The 15,905-nt window shown below is 34.4% G+C and overlaps 2 protein-coding genes and 1 pseudogene across 3 annotated transcripts in view; 2 read left to right on the forward strand and 1 right to left on the reverse strand.

The window, feature by feature from the left end:
* Window positions 1–6,645, forward strand: part of SLC25A15 (solute carrier family 25 member 15) — a 69,955-nt gene extending 63,310 nt beyond the window's left edge. The window contains exon 8 of the transcript XR_014236950.1: window positions 6,534–6,645. The gene's annotated coding sequence lies outside the window, so the exon portion shown is untranslated. The remainder of the gene's footprint in view (window positions 1–6,533) is intronic.
* TPTE2 (transmembrane phosphoinositide 3-phosphatase and tensin homolog 2) overlaps window positions 1–15,905 on the reverse strand; it is a 91,736-nt gene that overhangs the window by 31,485 nt on the left and 44,346 nt on the right. The window contains exons 15-20 of the mRNA XM_082365456.1: window positions 14,824–14,923; window positions 14,617–14,680; window positions 13,748–13,812; window positions 7,562–7,622; window positions 6,710–6,791; window positions 6,517–6,605 (exon numbers count right to left, since the gene is read on the reverse strand). Of these exons, the coding sequence (XP_082221582.1) occupies window positions 6,517–6,605; window positions 6,710–6,791; window positions 7,562–7,622; window positions 13,748–13,812; window positions 14,617–14,680; window positions 14,824–14,923 (461 nt within the window). The remainder of the gene's footprint in view (window positions 1–6,516; window positions 6,606–6,709; window positions 6,792–7,561; window positions 7,623–13,747; window positions 13,813–14,616; window positions 14,681–14,823; window positions 14,924–15,905) is intronic.
* Window positions 9,449–13,724, forward strand: LOC309615783 (serine/threonine-protein phosphatase 4 regulatory subunit 2 pseudogene; annotated as a pseudogene). Its single transcript, XR_014249808.1, has 2 exons — window positions 9,449–9,476; window positions 9,536–13,724. The product of XR_014249808.1 is annotated as a serine/threonine-protein phosphatase 4 regulatory subunit 2 pseudogene (transcript).

Below are 15,905 nucleotides of genomic sequence, written 5' to 3' on the forward strand. Positions count from 1 at the left end.
TTATCATATTGTTATACTTGTTTTTTCCTTTTCTTCCCTCATCCTTCTTTCCCTCCCCTTCTCTACACGTGCCCCAGCGCCCCCCCCCCACCAGCATGTTAAAGCAAATCCTTGATTTCATGTCATTTTATCCTCAAAGTCTCATGTTTTTTTTTCCAATTTATATTTTTGTCCTGCCATACAAAATGTGAGTTAAAAAGTACATTGCATCTATTCTTTCTACAGTGATCTGTAACTTTTGTCTTAGCCAGTATATGCTGAACTTATTTTATGTAATTCCAAACTTATCCTTTTACCTTAAGATGCACTCTATTTTCTATTCTATCCTTTTGAAAAAATGAACCGCTAAATTTATTTTGCAACCCATAGTTTGAAAAACAATATTCTAAGCCAAGTACTTCCAAAGAGGACTTTGTACCGCCCTGTGCTCTGGTAAGTAAAAGCTTCTTGCTAAAGGAGGCTACTGACCATTAACAATCTAGCTCTCTAGCTCTCTAGCCCTCTAGCATGGATGGTTAACATTTCAATTCTGGAGGACATCTCTGAGTCTTTACAGCCCTTATATATTCCCATTTGAAAACAAACTTGCAGATTCATGTCCCGGTGGCTATGGATAAGCACAACCACAGACAAAGTAGATGCCCTCTCATCCAGTCAAGTCAGGTATGCAAGGAATCATTAAAATGATTTACACTTGTCTTCAGTATTTTAACTTAAAACATAAACGTATATTCATTCACTAAACTTTTGCTATTGGACAAAGGTTTTAAGTTTTTAACTATGATGAAAGGAATCTACCAAAATACCTACCAGGTATATCATATTAATGATGAAATGATGATAACATTCCTCTTAAAGCCAGGAACTAAACAAAATGTCCACTATTCACTGCTTCTATTTACTACATGGCTTAGCCAGTATTGTAAGATAAGAAAAAGAAACAAAATGTATAGGGATAAAAACAGAAGAAACAAACTCTCATTATTTGCAGACTAGAAAAATCCAAGTAGGGCTTCCCTGGTGGCGCAGTGGTTGAGAATCTGCCTGCCAATGCAGGGGACACGGGTTCGAGCCCTGGTCTGGGAACATCCCACATGCCGCGGAGCAACTAGGCCCGTGAGCCACAACTACTGAGCCTGCGCGTCTGGAGCCTGTGCTCCGCAACAAGAGACGCCGCGATAGTGAGAGGCCCGCGCACCGCGATGAAGAGTGGCCCCCGCTTGCCACAACTAGAGAAAGCCCTCGCACAGAAACGAAGACCTAACACAGCCATAAATAAATAAATAAATAAATAAATAAAAATTAAAAAAAAAAAAAGATTTAATAGCTATTCTTTAAAAAAAAAAAAAGAAAAATCCAAGTAAATCTAGGCTAACCCCTAAAACTAATGAAAGAGTTCAGGAAGATACAAGGTCAACACTAAGAAAAAAGCAAAAACCAATAGCTAAATAAGGGATGTCAGTTGAAATCTTTAGAGTAATTACTAAGGAATATAAAAAGAGTATATGACTTCCAAGCAAATGGTGGGGGTGGGAGGAAGGAATTATGCTGCAAAGAATTCAAGCAAACCAAAATAAAATATCAGTTAAGGATATAGAAGATTTGAATAAAACAATTAACAAACGACCTAATGGGCACATATAGAACACTGTTCAGGACATTGCATAATACACTTTATTTTCAAGTGCACAGAAAACATTTGATAAAATTGACCAAATTCTGGGCGATAAAGCAAGTCTAAATACGTTTCAAAGAACCAAAAAAATACATATGTTCTCTGACCACAATGCAATACAACCAGAAATGAATAACTAGAAGATAATTACAAAATCCTCGTGTTTGAAAATAAGACAGTATATTTCTAAATAACCCATGAGTCTAAGAAAAAAGCACAATGGAAATTAGAAAATATTCTGAACTAAATAATAATGAATATACATAAAAACTTGTGTGATGAAGCTAAATCTATTCTTAGAGGGAAATTTCTAGCCTTAAACACTAACTAGAAAAGAGAAAGGCTGAAAATCTATGAGTTAAGCATCCATCTCAAGAAGTTAGGAAAAAAACAGCAAATTAAACCAAAGAAAGTGGAAGAAAGGAAACACTAAAGTAATTGATGAAATAAAAAACAAATAATAGGGAAGATCAGTAAGGCCAAAACACTTGGTACTTTGAAAGGACTAATAAAATTAATAAATTCCTGGTGAGACTAATCAAAAGAAAAGAGAGAAAAGGCACCAAAAATAGCAATGTAAGGAATGAAAAAGGCAACACCACTGTAGACATTAGAATTAGATATTTTAAGACAATTTGATGCCAAGGCATTTGAAAATTTAGATTAAATGAACAAATGCTTGGAAAAATACCCAAAATGTGCAGAAGAAATAAAATTATAAATAATCCCATATCTAATAAAGAAATTGAACCATACTTTAAAAACTTCCCCACAGAGAAACTAAGGCCAATTCCCCCACTGAGGCCAATGTGGCTTTACTACTGAATTCTACTTTACATGTAAGGGAAAAAAATGTCAACTTATACAAACTCATCCAGAGACTTTTAAAAAAAAAGTACAACTTAATTTTGGTTTATGAAGCCAAAATTTGAAAACTGTAGCCACTCTTACTCATGACATAGATACAAAAATCCTTAAGAAAATATTAGCAAACAGAATCCAGCAATTTATTAAAAAATAATACAGCACAACAAAATTGTGTTTATTCCAGGAATTCAAGGTTAGTTTACTACTTTGTAATCAATGTAATCAACCAGATTAATAGAATAAAGGTAAGAAATCATATGATTTTAAAGACATAGAAAAAGCTTCCGATAAAATTCAACATTCATTCATTATAAAAACTCTTAGCAAATTAAAGGAATGTCTTAATCTGATAAAGAATATCTAACACACACACACACACACACACACACACACACACACACACACACCCTAAAGTAATTGATGAGATGCTGAAAGCTTTTCCTTTGAGAGCAGGAGAACAAGGATTCCTGCAATCATCACGTATAATTCAACACTGTACCAAAGGTTCTAGCAAGTGCTAGGGGAAAAAAGGATTGAAAAGGAAAAATTTAGTTCATTATTTCATACGATATAATCATGTGCCATAAAATCCAAAAGAATTTACAGACAAGTTAATAGAATTAATGAATGAATTTAGTTAAGTTTGCTGATTGCAAGGTTAGTAAAATCAACTGCATTTAGAGCATCAACAAAAAAAAATTTAGGACATAAAAATTTCCAATGGATATAATTTATAATAGTATCAAAATATCAAATATCTAGGAATAAATCTAACCACACATATACAAGCTTTCTATGCAGAAAATGAAAAGGCATTATAAAGAGAGATTGAAAAAGACTTAACTAGATGAGTGGATATTTCCATTCATGGATTGGAAAACTCAGTATTGTAAAGATTTCAATTCCCCTCTATCTACAGATTCAATGAAATTCCAAAGTTCCATCAGGGCTGTGTGCTGTGTGTGTGTGTGTAACTTGACTAGCTGATTCCAAAATGTATATGGAAATGTAGATGGCCTAAAAAACCCAAACAATTGTGAAGAACAAGATGAGTGGACTCCCTTGAAAGGAAATCAGGACTTATTAGAAAGCTAAGGCAAGTAAGAGAGTTGTGCTACTAGCACAGAGATAGATGAAAAAGCAACGAACAGATTAGAAAGTTCAGAAACAGACCCATGTCCTGCAGAACAGCAAGGAAATGAAATCAGTGTGCTGAAACAATTAGACAGCCATATGGAAAATGATAAAACTTGACCCCTTCCTCACACCACACACATAAATCAATTCCAAACGAAATAAAAACTTATATAAGATAATATAGGACTATGTCTTTTTAAACTCAGGGAAAGATTTCTTAATTAGGACACAGAACACTAACCTTAAGAAGAGAAAGAACAATGTACACTATGTTAGAAAAGAAGTGCTGTTAACCAAAAGATACTCAGAGAGAAATGGCAAATCACAGAGCAGAAAAGGTATCTTGTAATACTGTATAATACATATAACAAACAACAGAGTTGAAATTGAGAATATACAATGAATTCCTACAAGTCAATTGGAAAAAAACAAACAATCCAGGATAAAAATAGACAAGGAAATTAAACGGATACTTCACAAAAAAGAATATCCAAGGATATCATAATACACCTATGAAAACTTTCTCCATCTTATTAGTAACCATAGAAATGCAAATGAAAGCCATAATGAGATACAACTACACACCCACCCAATAGCTAAAAATAAAATGACTGAGAAATCCAAGTGTTGGTAAGGACGTGGAACACTTGGAACTTTCATGCAATGCCAGTGGAGTGTAAATTGTCAACTGTTTTGGAAAACAGATGACATCATCTATTAAAGTTTGAGATTCATTATCCTAAGACAAAACAATTTTAGTCCAAGGTCTACACTCAACAGAAATATGGGCACATGTGCAACAAGAAAAATGTATTTCATAGCAGTATTATAATAGTAAAAATTGGAACCAATCCAAATGTAATAGAAAAAAGCTTCCTTTTGCAGTAGCACTATGTCTTGGGATGAATTTAACAAAAGATATACGAGACCATCATGAAGAGAAGTATAAAATATTATTGAAAGATCAGATGATTCAAATAAATAGAAAACTATTCATGTACAGCTCAATATTGCAAAGTTCTCAATGCTTCTGAATTAATCTATAGATTCAATGCAGTTCCAATAAAAATCCCAAATATATTTTCTTGTAGAACTTGATAAAATAATTCTAAAATTAAATGTAAGAAGAGTCAAGAGATTTCTGTCTTTATCAATATATATTATAAAGCTATAAAAATTACAATAGTGTGGTATAGAAAATTCACAGACAGTCCCAAATACGTATGGAAACTTGGTATATGACTGAGAAGGGACTACATGTTGATGGGGACTACATGAGCATGTCATAGATGGTTTTAGAACGATTGTCTATCCATATGGAAAAGAAATCTCCCTCCCCAAATTCCAATTAGATTAAAGACCTAAATATAAAAAGCAAAACTTTACTATTTTATAAGGAGAATATCTTCACCACCTCAGTGTATGGGTGGATTTCTTAAACGTGACCAAAATGCACGAACCACGCACACACAGAAGACTGATAAACTTCACTACATTAAAAATTTAAAACTTCTATATGACAAAATAAATCACAATCAAATTTAAAAGACAACACAGTAGAAGAAGATATTTGCAATATAAACTGCTAACAAAAAATTAGCACCCAGATTATTTAAAGAAGTCCTATAAATCAATCACAAAATATTTGGGCTATCATGATATTACTGGTAATGTGCAGGCATCAACCAACAAAAAGAAGCAAAATCAAGATGAATGAAAACTTGAAAAAAGGTGCTGCTCTGGTACAGACCAACTGAATACTAGCCTTCGAAACAATCCTAAAGGGAAAGCAATGAAACACACATGAACACAGAATAATGTAAGTCTGCTCTCAGAAAAAAAAATTAAATTTGCAATGAAGGTTTTCCTTTAAGCAGGGAATTAACCTGATTAAAAGAAAACTAAAGCCAACTCTTAGATTATAATATTTTCGTTGAGCCATATTAAATGGCCTTTTTTTAAAGTAAAAGATGGTCCAAAGAAAGGCAATTCCATGTGGTTCAACCTCTGTATTCTTCATTTAGGCACAATATTGTAAATTTCCATACATACAGAATATTTCGACCTGTGGAACTAAAGATAGAACTTACCTACTAACTCATGAGCTTGAAACTACTTTTCAAATAAGACTAAAACTTTATTCTACTCAATTACAGAAGGCAGTTTTAAAGTGTGTTTTCCTGGAATTTAATATAAAAAACTGTTTCACAGCCCAACGAAACCATAATTCCTTATTTGTCAAAAACTGTGAAATATGCCTAGATGATTATTAAAAGCCTAAATCTGAATGAGAGAAAATCTGACTCAAGTTAAATTGGTTGAATTTACAACTGGCTTTCCCACCACCCCCATTTTCCCCCCACCAAAATCAACTTCTATGTATCATTACACTATAAAAATTCCAGTATAATTTTTGGTCTTTGAAATGGCATGGCTGTTGACACTCTTAACTTTAAAACATCCTCACAAAGTTTAAGAACAACCTTAAATAAAATGAAAAGTGCTCTGATGGTTTCTAAAGTTAAACAGTGTTTGTATTTTGACAGATATTTTGGCAAATCAAAAATGAAGAAACCCAGATAGTCAATAAACAAGGGAAAACACACTTAACCTTCCTCAGTTCTTCTATTCCTGCTTTCTTCTCTTCTTTACTCTTTCTTCCTTTCCTCCCCCCTTCCTCCCTCTTTCCTTCCCTTCCTTCAGTCTTGAAGCTAATATTAAAAAATGTTAACAATGATTAATACCGGTTAATAGCAGAACGTATCTTGTTGGTGTACTTTAATATATTTTTCAAATTTCTTTAGAAAAAGAGAACGAAAAAGAAAAACGTTTTTTACCTTTGCCCCCCTTACAGTGAATCACTGCGATGTTTTCCTCGTCTTGAGCCATCCACTCTTTTACTTCCTTGGAGAACGCCACCATCTCACTGATTCCAAGTGAAAGATTTTTAGTTGAATGAAAATACTTCCCCAAAAATCAAGCCCTGTGTATTTAGCCCTCTTCTGACAGCCAGCGTGGCATCAAACTTACCTCAAAGAGGGGACATTGTGATCGTCAATCATGTATCGACAGACCCTATCATGGAAGTACTTAGCATCATAAGCTCTTTCACCTGAAATAAATGATGCACGGGTCATATCTCTAACCCTAATAAACACAGTAAACGGTCAAGGTGTAAATAAGTTATACTTTTCTATTAGAAATTCCTCCTCTACCTTTAAAAGGAGCTTTCTGTCTGGCCCCTGCTGTTCTAAAAGAAACGTAAGCGTCTCAAACGTAAAAGTAGAGTAGTGTTTTGTCCATCTTGAGTAACATAAGCCCAAGTTATTTTGGTTTAATAGGCCTTACTTGTACTTTTCTAGCAGGCTACTCACTATGTTATTGGAAGGTTACACAGAGAAGAAGCCAATGCGGCCAACCAAAATACTTCCCTCCTGAAAATGTCCATTTAATATAGAGGAAGAGGGTCAGCTGGGCTATAATTTGTTTGCTATAGGGTTTTGGGGTTTTTTCCCATGCAGGGCCCTGGTCTCCTCACGCCTCATTCCTAGTGGGTTAGAGCGTGCATTTGTTGAATTGTCTTCAAAACACAAGCTGGCAGGAAAAAACAAATATTTTCCAAAACTTACTACCACTAGACCTGACTCTCCTAAAATGGCTCTGCCCCCAGCCTCCTGCCTACCTCACAGGGCACTGTGTGCTGTTGCACTTTCTTTTCCTACCAAACAGAGCCAGCACAAGATGGAGACTTTTTAAAACTCACTTCCCACCACCACCAAATACCTATGATTAAATGAAATGTAAAAACTGAATCATCTTCTTACATGCAGTGAGTGACCTGTTTTCTATCTATAGTAGCAAAATATCGAGTCATGTACATACTGCAGAGATTGTAGACTCGGTAGTGGTTTTGATGCTTGGTATCCAGGAACCGTACAACTTCCTAAAAAAAGATGGACACATACCTTACATATTCCACATGGCACCAACATAAGCCTTTTCCTAGGACTAACCTAAAATGATTATCACCCTTTTATTCACTGGTCCGTCACTTAGCACCTTTTAGGGGAGATTCAGGGAATAAAAAGGTACATACATTCCAAGTCATAACTAACCCACTGATGGTTTTCAAATAGCACACAAAAGTTGTGAATGACTACTCTGATTATCCTCTACTGTAAATACACATTGTTTAAAGCTACCAGAGAAGGAAGTTAAGTGGTTAACAAGCTTTAAGAAAATTGTAATTTGTTCTAAAATTTGCATGGAACCACAAAAGATCCTGAATAGCCAATCTTCAGAAAGAACAAAGCTGGAGTTATCATGCTCCCTGATTTTAAACTATACTATTGATACAAAGCTGAAGTCATCAGAACAGTAGGGTACGGGCACAAAAACAAACACATAGATCAATGGAACAGAATTGAGGGCCCAGAAAAAAACCCACACATATATGGATAATTAATTTATGATAAAGGAGAAAAGAACATACAGAAAGGATAGTCTCTTTAATATATGGTGTTGGGAAAACTGGACAGCCACATGCAAAAGAATGAAACTATACCACTATGTCACTCCATACACAAAAATTAACTCAAAAAGGATTAAAAACTTGAATGTAAGATGTGAAAACATAAAATTCCTAGAAGAAAACATAGCTGGTAATTTCATTGACATTGGTCTTAGCGATGTTTTTGTGGATCTGACTCCAAAGGCAAGGGAAACAAAAGCCAATGTAAACAAATGGGACTACATCAAACTAAAAAGCTTCTGCATGGTGATAAAAACCATGATCAAAACGAAAAGGCAACCTAGTGAATGGGTGAAAATATTTGCAATTTATATATCCAATAAGGGGTTAATATCCAAAATACATGAACTATACAACTTAAAAACAACCCAATTAAAAAATGGGTAGAGGACCTGAATAGACAGCTTTCCAAAGAAGATATACAGATGGCAAATGGGCACAAGAAGAGATGTTCAGCAACACTAATCATTAAGGAAAAATGCACAGCAAAACCACAGTAAGATATCACTTCACGCCTATTAGAATGGCTATTATCAAAAAGGTAAGAAATAACAAATGTTGGAGAGGATGTGGAGAAAAGGGAACCCTCAAACACTGTTGGTGAGACTGTAAATTGGAGCAGCCACTATGGAAAACAGCATGGAAATTACCCCCAAAATTAAGACTAGAACTACCATATGATCCCAGCTATTCCACTTCTGGCTATTTAGCCAAAGAACACAAAAAAACACTATAATTCCAAAAGATATATGCACCCCTATATTCACTGCAGCATTATTAACAACAGCCAAGATATGGAAACAACCCAAATGTCCACTGATGAATGAATAGATAAAGATGTGATAAATACGCGTGCACACACATGCACACACACACACACACACACAATGACTACTACTCAACCATAAAAGAATGAAGTCCTGCCATTTGCAACAACATGGATGGACCTTGAGAATATTATGCTAAGTGAAACTGTCAGGCAGAGAAAGACAAACACCGTACAATTTCACTCATATGTGAAATCTAAAAATATAAATGAACAAACAAAAGCGAACAAAACCAAACACAGATACAGAGAACAGATTACTGGTTACCAGAGGGGAAGGGGTTTGGGGTGTGGCTGAAATAGGTAGAGGGTCAACTGTATGGTGATAGACAGCAGCTAGACTTGTGCTGGTGATCACTTTGTAGTGTATACATTTGTTGAATTTTAATGCTGTACTCCTGCAACTTATACAATAAGAAAGAGAGAGAGAGAATGGGGGGGTGGGAGAGAGTGAGGAAGGGAGAGAACAAGGAAGGAAGGAAGAAAAGAAGGGAGGAAGGGAGGGAGGAAGGAAGGAAGGGAGGGAGGGAGAGAGGAAGGGAGGGAGGGAGGGAGGGAGGAAGGAAGGAAGGAAGGAAGGAAGGAAGGAAGGAAGGAAGGAAGGAAGGAAGGAAGGAAGGGTTTGCCTCAGAGCACAGGGAGCAAAGAGTCTTTACAAACTTACAGCATGATGAGGACAAAATTCACAGTGACTCTGACATCTGGATCAGGAGTTCCTCAGTGAGCCGTATAGAAAATAAACATCCAAATGAATATGGTCTGGGAGCTGGGGGACATGAGGTTAAAAAACTCAAGTGTGACAAAGAAGGTGAAGTCAGAGATGACCAAACAACTTCTAGTCACATTTCTTCAGTTATGACAGAAGAAACAGAAGAACCAGCTTCATCTAAGAATAAAGACAAAGAGAAGAGGATGAAGAGGAAAAGTGTCTTTAACAACAGAAATGATTCCAGAAAAAAAAAATTCAAGAGAAAGAATCTGATGATGCCTTAACTATAAATGAAGAGAATTCTGCGGAAAATAATCAAATAGAGGAATCTCATCTGTCTCTGGATGAGAAAGATTTACATTCTGAAGTTAGTGAAAACAGAGGCCCTGCAAGTAGGATTCCGACTGCCATGAAACAGAAGAATTAGGAGGCTCCAATTCCAGTAGAACTGGAGAGATTCTCTCAGAATCTTCCACAGAAAATGACTATAAAGCCACAGAAGTCACTGATGAACCGATGGAACAAGACTATTTAGAAATACTTACATGCAGTATTTCACACTCAGTTCTAGTTTTACACTGTATGAAATTTCTGTGTAATCAAATGGACCTTTAGTTTTGCACGAGAAGATGGTTGTAAAATAAAGTACTTCATGGGATAAACCCTGAAAGAGTTGTTCTTGTAGGAACTGTGAATATCAGCTCTTCTGGGTCCTGCTTACTAAACACTTTTTTGGGGGGGCGGGGGAGGATCTGGTTAACTCAGTGGCTTGTGTATAGATTTTTTTTTTAATTTAGAATTAAAGTTTTCAAACTGGAAGGTAATAATTACAATTCCTTTTCTTTTTTTGGAGAGTATCATGCTTAGATTATACATATGTGAAAAGGCTTCTAGTCTTTTTCTAACAGCTCTGGCAGTCTTCATATTTTGGTCATAGTTTCAACATTTACCATATGAATTAAAGGGTTTCATGGTAGTTATATTATTTATATTTATAAATATAAATTACATATATGTTCATCTTCTACAGAAACAGAAAAATTAAAAATTTGCTCCCTTAGAATAATATATGTATATTTATGTGTAACATATTTTATAATGTTATATATGTTATATGATATAACATATGTAATATAATACATATCATATAATATAAAATAAAGTAATAACATATATAACATTATATACAAATATGTATAACAGAATTATATACTGTATAAATGATATATAAATTGTAATTTACATATCATTCATACAAAATATAAATTATATAATTATATAATATATAAATTATAAATTTATATAAGTTACATATCTATATACTTACAGTATTATATATTTATGATGTTAATATATTCATAATATATGCATACTTTTATATTATTGTTATAAAATTATGATATGTAATATATAGTTATATAATTTATACATTATATAATTATATATAATAACATAATTATATATAAATATATTATTATAAAGGGGGAAATGTTATATTTTTCTGTTTCTATAAGAGATGAGTTTATATTATATATTTATAAATGAAATAATATATTTACATGTTATATAAGACATATATTATACATACAATATATAATTTATACATGTAATTATACATTATTCTGTATAATATATATTATCTATAAGTATACATGTATTATTCTAAGGCGGAAATGTTATGTTTTTCTGTTTCTATAAGAGATAAGATATATATGTAATATATATTTATAAATAGAATAATATATAGTTATACTATATAAAATTTATATGCAGTTATATATAACATAATTATATATAACATATGATATATATTACAAATACTATATACTAATTTTATATATTATACATTATATATTAATATATATTTAATATATATTATAATATACATTTTATTTAAATATACACTATTTTAAGAAGGAAATGTATTATATATTATATAATTACATGTACAACTATACATTATCTAATATATGCTATATAGTATAGTATATATAATATATATTACATATAATTATATACACATTATTCTGAGAGGGGAAATGTTCTATTTTTCTGTTTCTATAAGATATGCATTGGATACTTTTTCTATTGGTAATGATCGAGTCCACATCTTTCAAGGCCGTTTCTTTCTCTAAGTAATTAAAAATCTGGTCCTTGTGAAAGCATGGAAACTTTAAGTCTGTTGAAATATCAGGTTAAACACGTTCTGACAGATCTGTTCAAACTAAAATTCTTTTGTATACTTTTGTGGTGCTTGAGAAAAAGACTTCACTATTTGTGAGAAAATGTGCTTTATCTTGGAAATTGTGTTCAAACATTAGCTTACTATTTTGTATGATTGAATATGCTTATGAAGCTGATGTGAGACCATCTCAGAAGAACTGGGCCGATTCACAGAACTTTTGCTTGCTTTTCTGAACATTTGTGAATACTACACATTTCTTTCTAACATATTCTAGAGTATGCAAATGTCAATGGTATGAAACACAATTATATTGGAAAAATTAATAAATTAATGATGAACTTGAGCTAAATGACTGAAGGTCATATTCACAGATTTAAAGTCATGCAAGCTGTACAACTTCCTGTCAAAATTACTGGCTGCCAAATTTATACTTGTTTCTTCAGATGTACCTTTTGATATTTAGAATTTTTAATTTTCTGTAAAGTAGACTTTTTAGAGTATAATGTGTTTGCTGCCTTTGTGAAGCAATGTATAATTGTATAATTTCTGTAAGTAAACTGAATGCTTGAGCTTTCAATCAGTATTCTAGAAGCAATAAATATTATTTTATACTATTTAGAAAGAACTACTGTACACCCAACAATATTGGCTAAATCCCACAGAATTCATTTTAAGCATAAAAAGCTGGTCACAGAAGATGTAGTCTATGATTCCATTTATGTGAAATTCAAAAAAAAGTAGAACTCATCTGTTGTGACACAAGTGAGAATAGTAATTACCTCCAGTGTGTTGGGGTATTGACTGAAAAAAAGCAAGAAATGTTCTATATTTTGATAGGGGTGTTGGCTGTATATATACCTATATATAATTTTATCAAGATATACATGAGATTAGCGCAATTTACAGTAATTTTTATGCCTCAAAGTATAATTATATATACACATACTTATACATAGACATACACACATATACATACATAATTACAGTTTTATTGAGATAGAACAAATACTGTAAATTGCACTAATGTATACACACCCGCACACATATGCAAACTTCTTAAACAATGACTTTTAACTGGCATTTCATAGTAAGCATCACTTGATGTTTGAACTTTATTTAATCTACGGAACCTAAAGCAGTATGTATCCACTGTAATTTAGGATCTCAATCTAAGAATACACATTTTAGTTAAAGAATTCTCAATCTTCTTCCCTATGATAGACCATGAAAAACAGCCACAATTCACCACAATTCCTGCCTTCCCGAGACGGCATCTGTTGTCTGCTTGAATCTGAACTGGGTTTGTAGTTTGCTTGTCCAATAGAATGAGGTAGAAGCCACATTATACTAGTTGAGAGCCAGGGCCTCTGCATTCTTCTGCTTGATGCTAGTGAGCTCCTTGCCACTGCCTTATGTGAACAAGCCTGAGCTAGCCTGTTACAGAATGAAACATCACTTGGAGCCATCCAGCAATGCCATTTTAGACTAGCCAGCCCTCAGATGCCCAGTTGCTGCCCACAGATGCATGAGTTAGCTCTGCTGAAATTAGTTAAGCGTGTCCCTGATCAGTTAAGCCCAACTCAAATTCACAAACCACATTATCACGAGCAAAGTAAATGTTTGCTGTTACAAGTCATTTAAGTTTGCGGGTGATTCATCACAGAGCGAAAGGTAATTGACAGCAATCCATGATAATTTTTTACCTGAAAGTGTAAATTTTTAGGAGAACACTGTCATCTCTGGGCCAAAATTATCTTACAATTCCACAGTCTATGTTTACTGAGAAATGTGAACATTTGTTAGATAACAACTCTTACCTTAATGGGATTCCTATAGAAAGACTGCTTTCCAGAAGATGGGAATGACATGGCAATAATACGCTCTGGAAGTCAAAACAGTCACTATTAACAAATGTTATAGATGTGAAACAATATATGAGAACTCGACTTACATATAATCAGACTGTTTTCATAGAAAAGAACTTTCAGGATTGAGAATGACAGGAAAAAAACTAACCCTAACCCTAACCCTAACTAACCCTAGTTAGCTAACTAATCCAGTATTTAATATCCAATACTGGATATTAAACTATCCACTATTTTGACCATTACATTCAGTGTTCCCAAGTCTCAACTGGTTCCAGCCTTATGCAACAAATTTGCATTGACTTTAGTCTGGAGGGCCCCCTGTGGTGGGAATTTATTTCTTATTTAAACACCAAAGAAAAATGAGAATGAGAGATCTTGGCTCCAGCAATGTTGGGAACTCCTAGGGTGCTTTCCAGCGTCCCCCCTGACTCAGAAACCTGAGACCTACAAAGCAATGACCTCATCTCTAGGGTTCTAGGAAGAGAACAGGTCTCTCTGAAATCCTTGGGACCGAGGATACCTACTAGAACTCAATGAATTCTAAACCAAACGAATGGAGTCAGCTGAAAATCCATTCAACTTCCTATACTATAAGCAAGTAGCCCTGAATTGAGAGGAAATTTAAGATTTTTCCATTTTCAGGGTTAAACCCCAAATACATCACACTATCATAGTGGCATATGTCTTCATGGATAAAAAATGCTTTGAAAGAACATGCCTCAGACAGGGAAAGAACAAAATTAGCATATAATTAATTACTCACACACAAGAAAAATGTGATGTTAATATAGGCAAATCAAGAGATAAACTTCACAAACCAGTAACGTAAGTGAGGTCTAAGTCAAATCCATCCTTCTTGTATCGCCGTTTGTTTCCTGAAACCTGAGGGTTTAAAACAGTCATTCATTTGTAAAACATAAATCAACATAAAAAAAGAACAATATATAGATATCTACAACCCTTGCCAGTATTTTCTGAAACACAAACATTTTTTCTGAATCATAAAACATATTTTGCCCACTTACCATCCTCCTGGTCAGCATTTCAAGATGTCTTTTTTGATGAGCCAGATGAAAAACTCTTATCAGAATGATAAGTCGTAGAGGTCGTAAAATCATTGTCAATCTAACAATAAATTTACAAGATTCACTTTTGCTTTAGAAACAGAGGATTTTGTCAGTATGGACTAAGTTTAGAGCAGTGGTTCTTAACCAGGGGCAATTTTGTACACGCCCCCCTGGCTCAAGCCTCCCACCCACCCCACCCACCCCGGGCATACTTGGCAATGTCTAGGGACATTTTTGGCTGTCACAACTGCCTGTGAGGGGCTGCTACTTGCATCTAGTGGGTAGAGGGGAGCTGCTCAGTACCGATGCACAGGACAGCTCCCTTACTAAATATCTATCTGGTCCAAAATATCTGTAGTGCTGGTGTTGAGAAACTCTGGTTTAAAGAAAAAGTCATATGGTAGACTCTCAGAATTTGTGGATTTAACTTCTGTGGTTTAAGACAAGCATTTTTCAATCTTTTCCCCATCAAAACAGAATTCTTATTCCCCTCTGTTACTCCTGTGAGTAACAGGGGTTCACTAGAGCTGTGAACACACATCAGGCAGGTAGCAGATGAGTTACTTCCCAAGTGTGTCTCCTACCATCAGGAAGAAACACGATGGCAAAGAACTGATGGTTTGGGCTAGTGCTTCTCTAGCTTGAGTGTGCATACCGATTCAGTAGGTCTAGAGTGGGCCCTGAGGTGTTTTTCTTCTTGTATTTCTGTCAAGCTCTTTGGTGATACTGAGGTTGCCTGTCTGAAGACCATACTGGTTCTGGTTATTTTCAAAAACTCCAAAAGCTTATCACATCAAGTTTTGTTGGGACCTGAGTCAAAGTCCTGAGAAGCTGGAGTGCAGGAAGTGGCAAGCTGTCTTGACTAAGGAATAAGCCTAGTGAGCCACCCAGCAGCTACATCCTAGAACACTTCCGCTCTTCTTTTTCTCACTGCCACAGTAGAAAGAGGAGGAGAAAGAAAAGAAGCCATCGGTCTCTCATACACATTTTTGTTTGATCCCTAACAGTTCTAACTTTGCCTCAGCTTTCATCATGTTAAC

This window comes from Balaenoptera borealis, assembly GCF_965194805.1.
Source record: "Balaenoptera borealis genome assembly, chromosome: 18".
NCBI classification, from domain to species: Eukaryota; Metazoa; Chordata; class Mammalia; order Artiodactyla; family Balaenopteridae; genus Balaenoptera; species Balaenoptera borealis.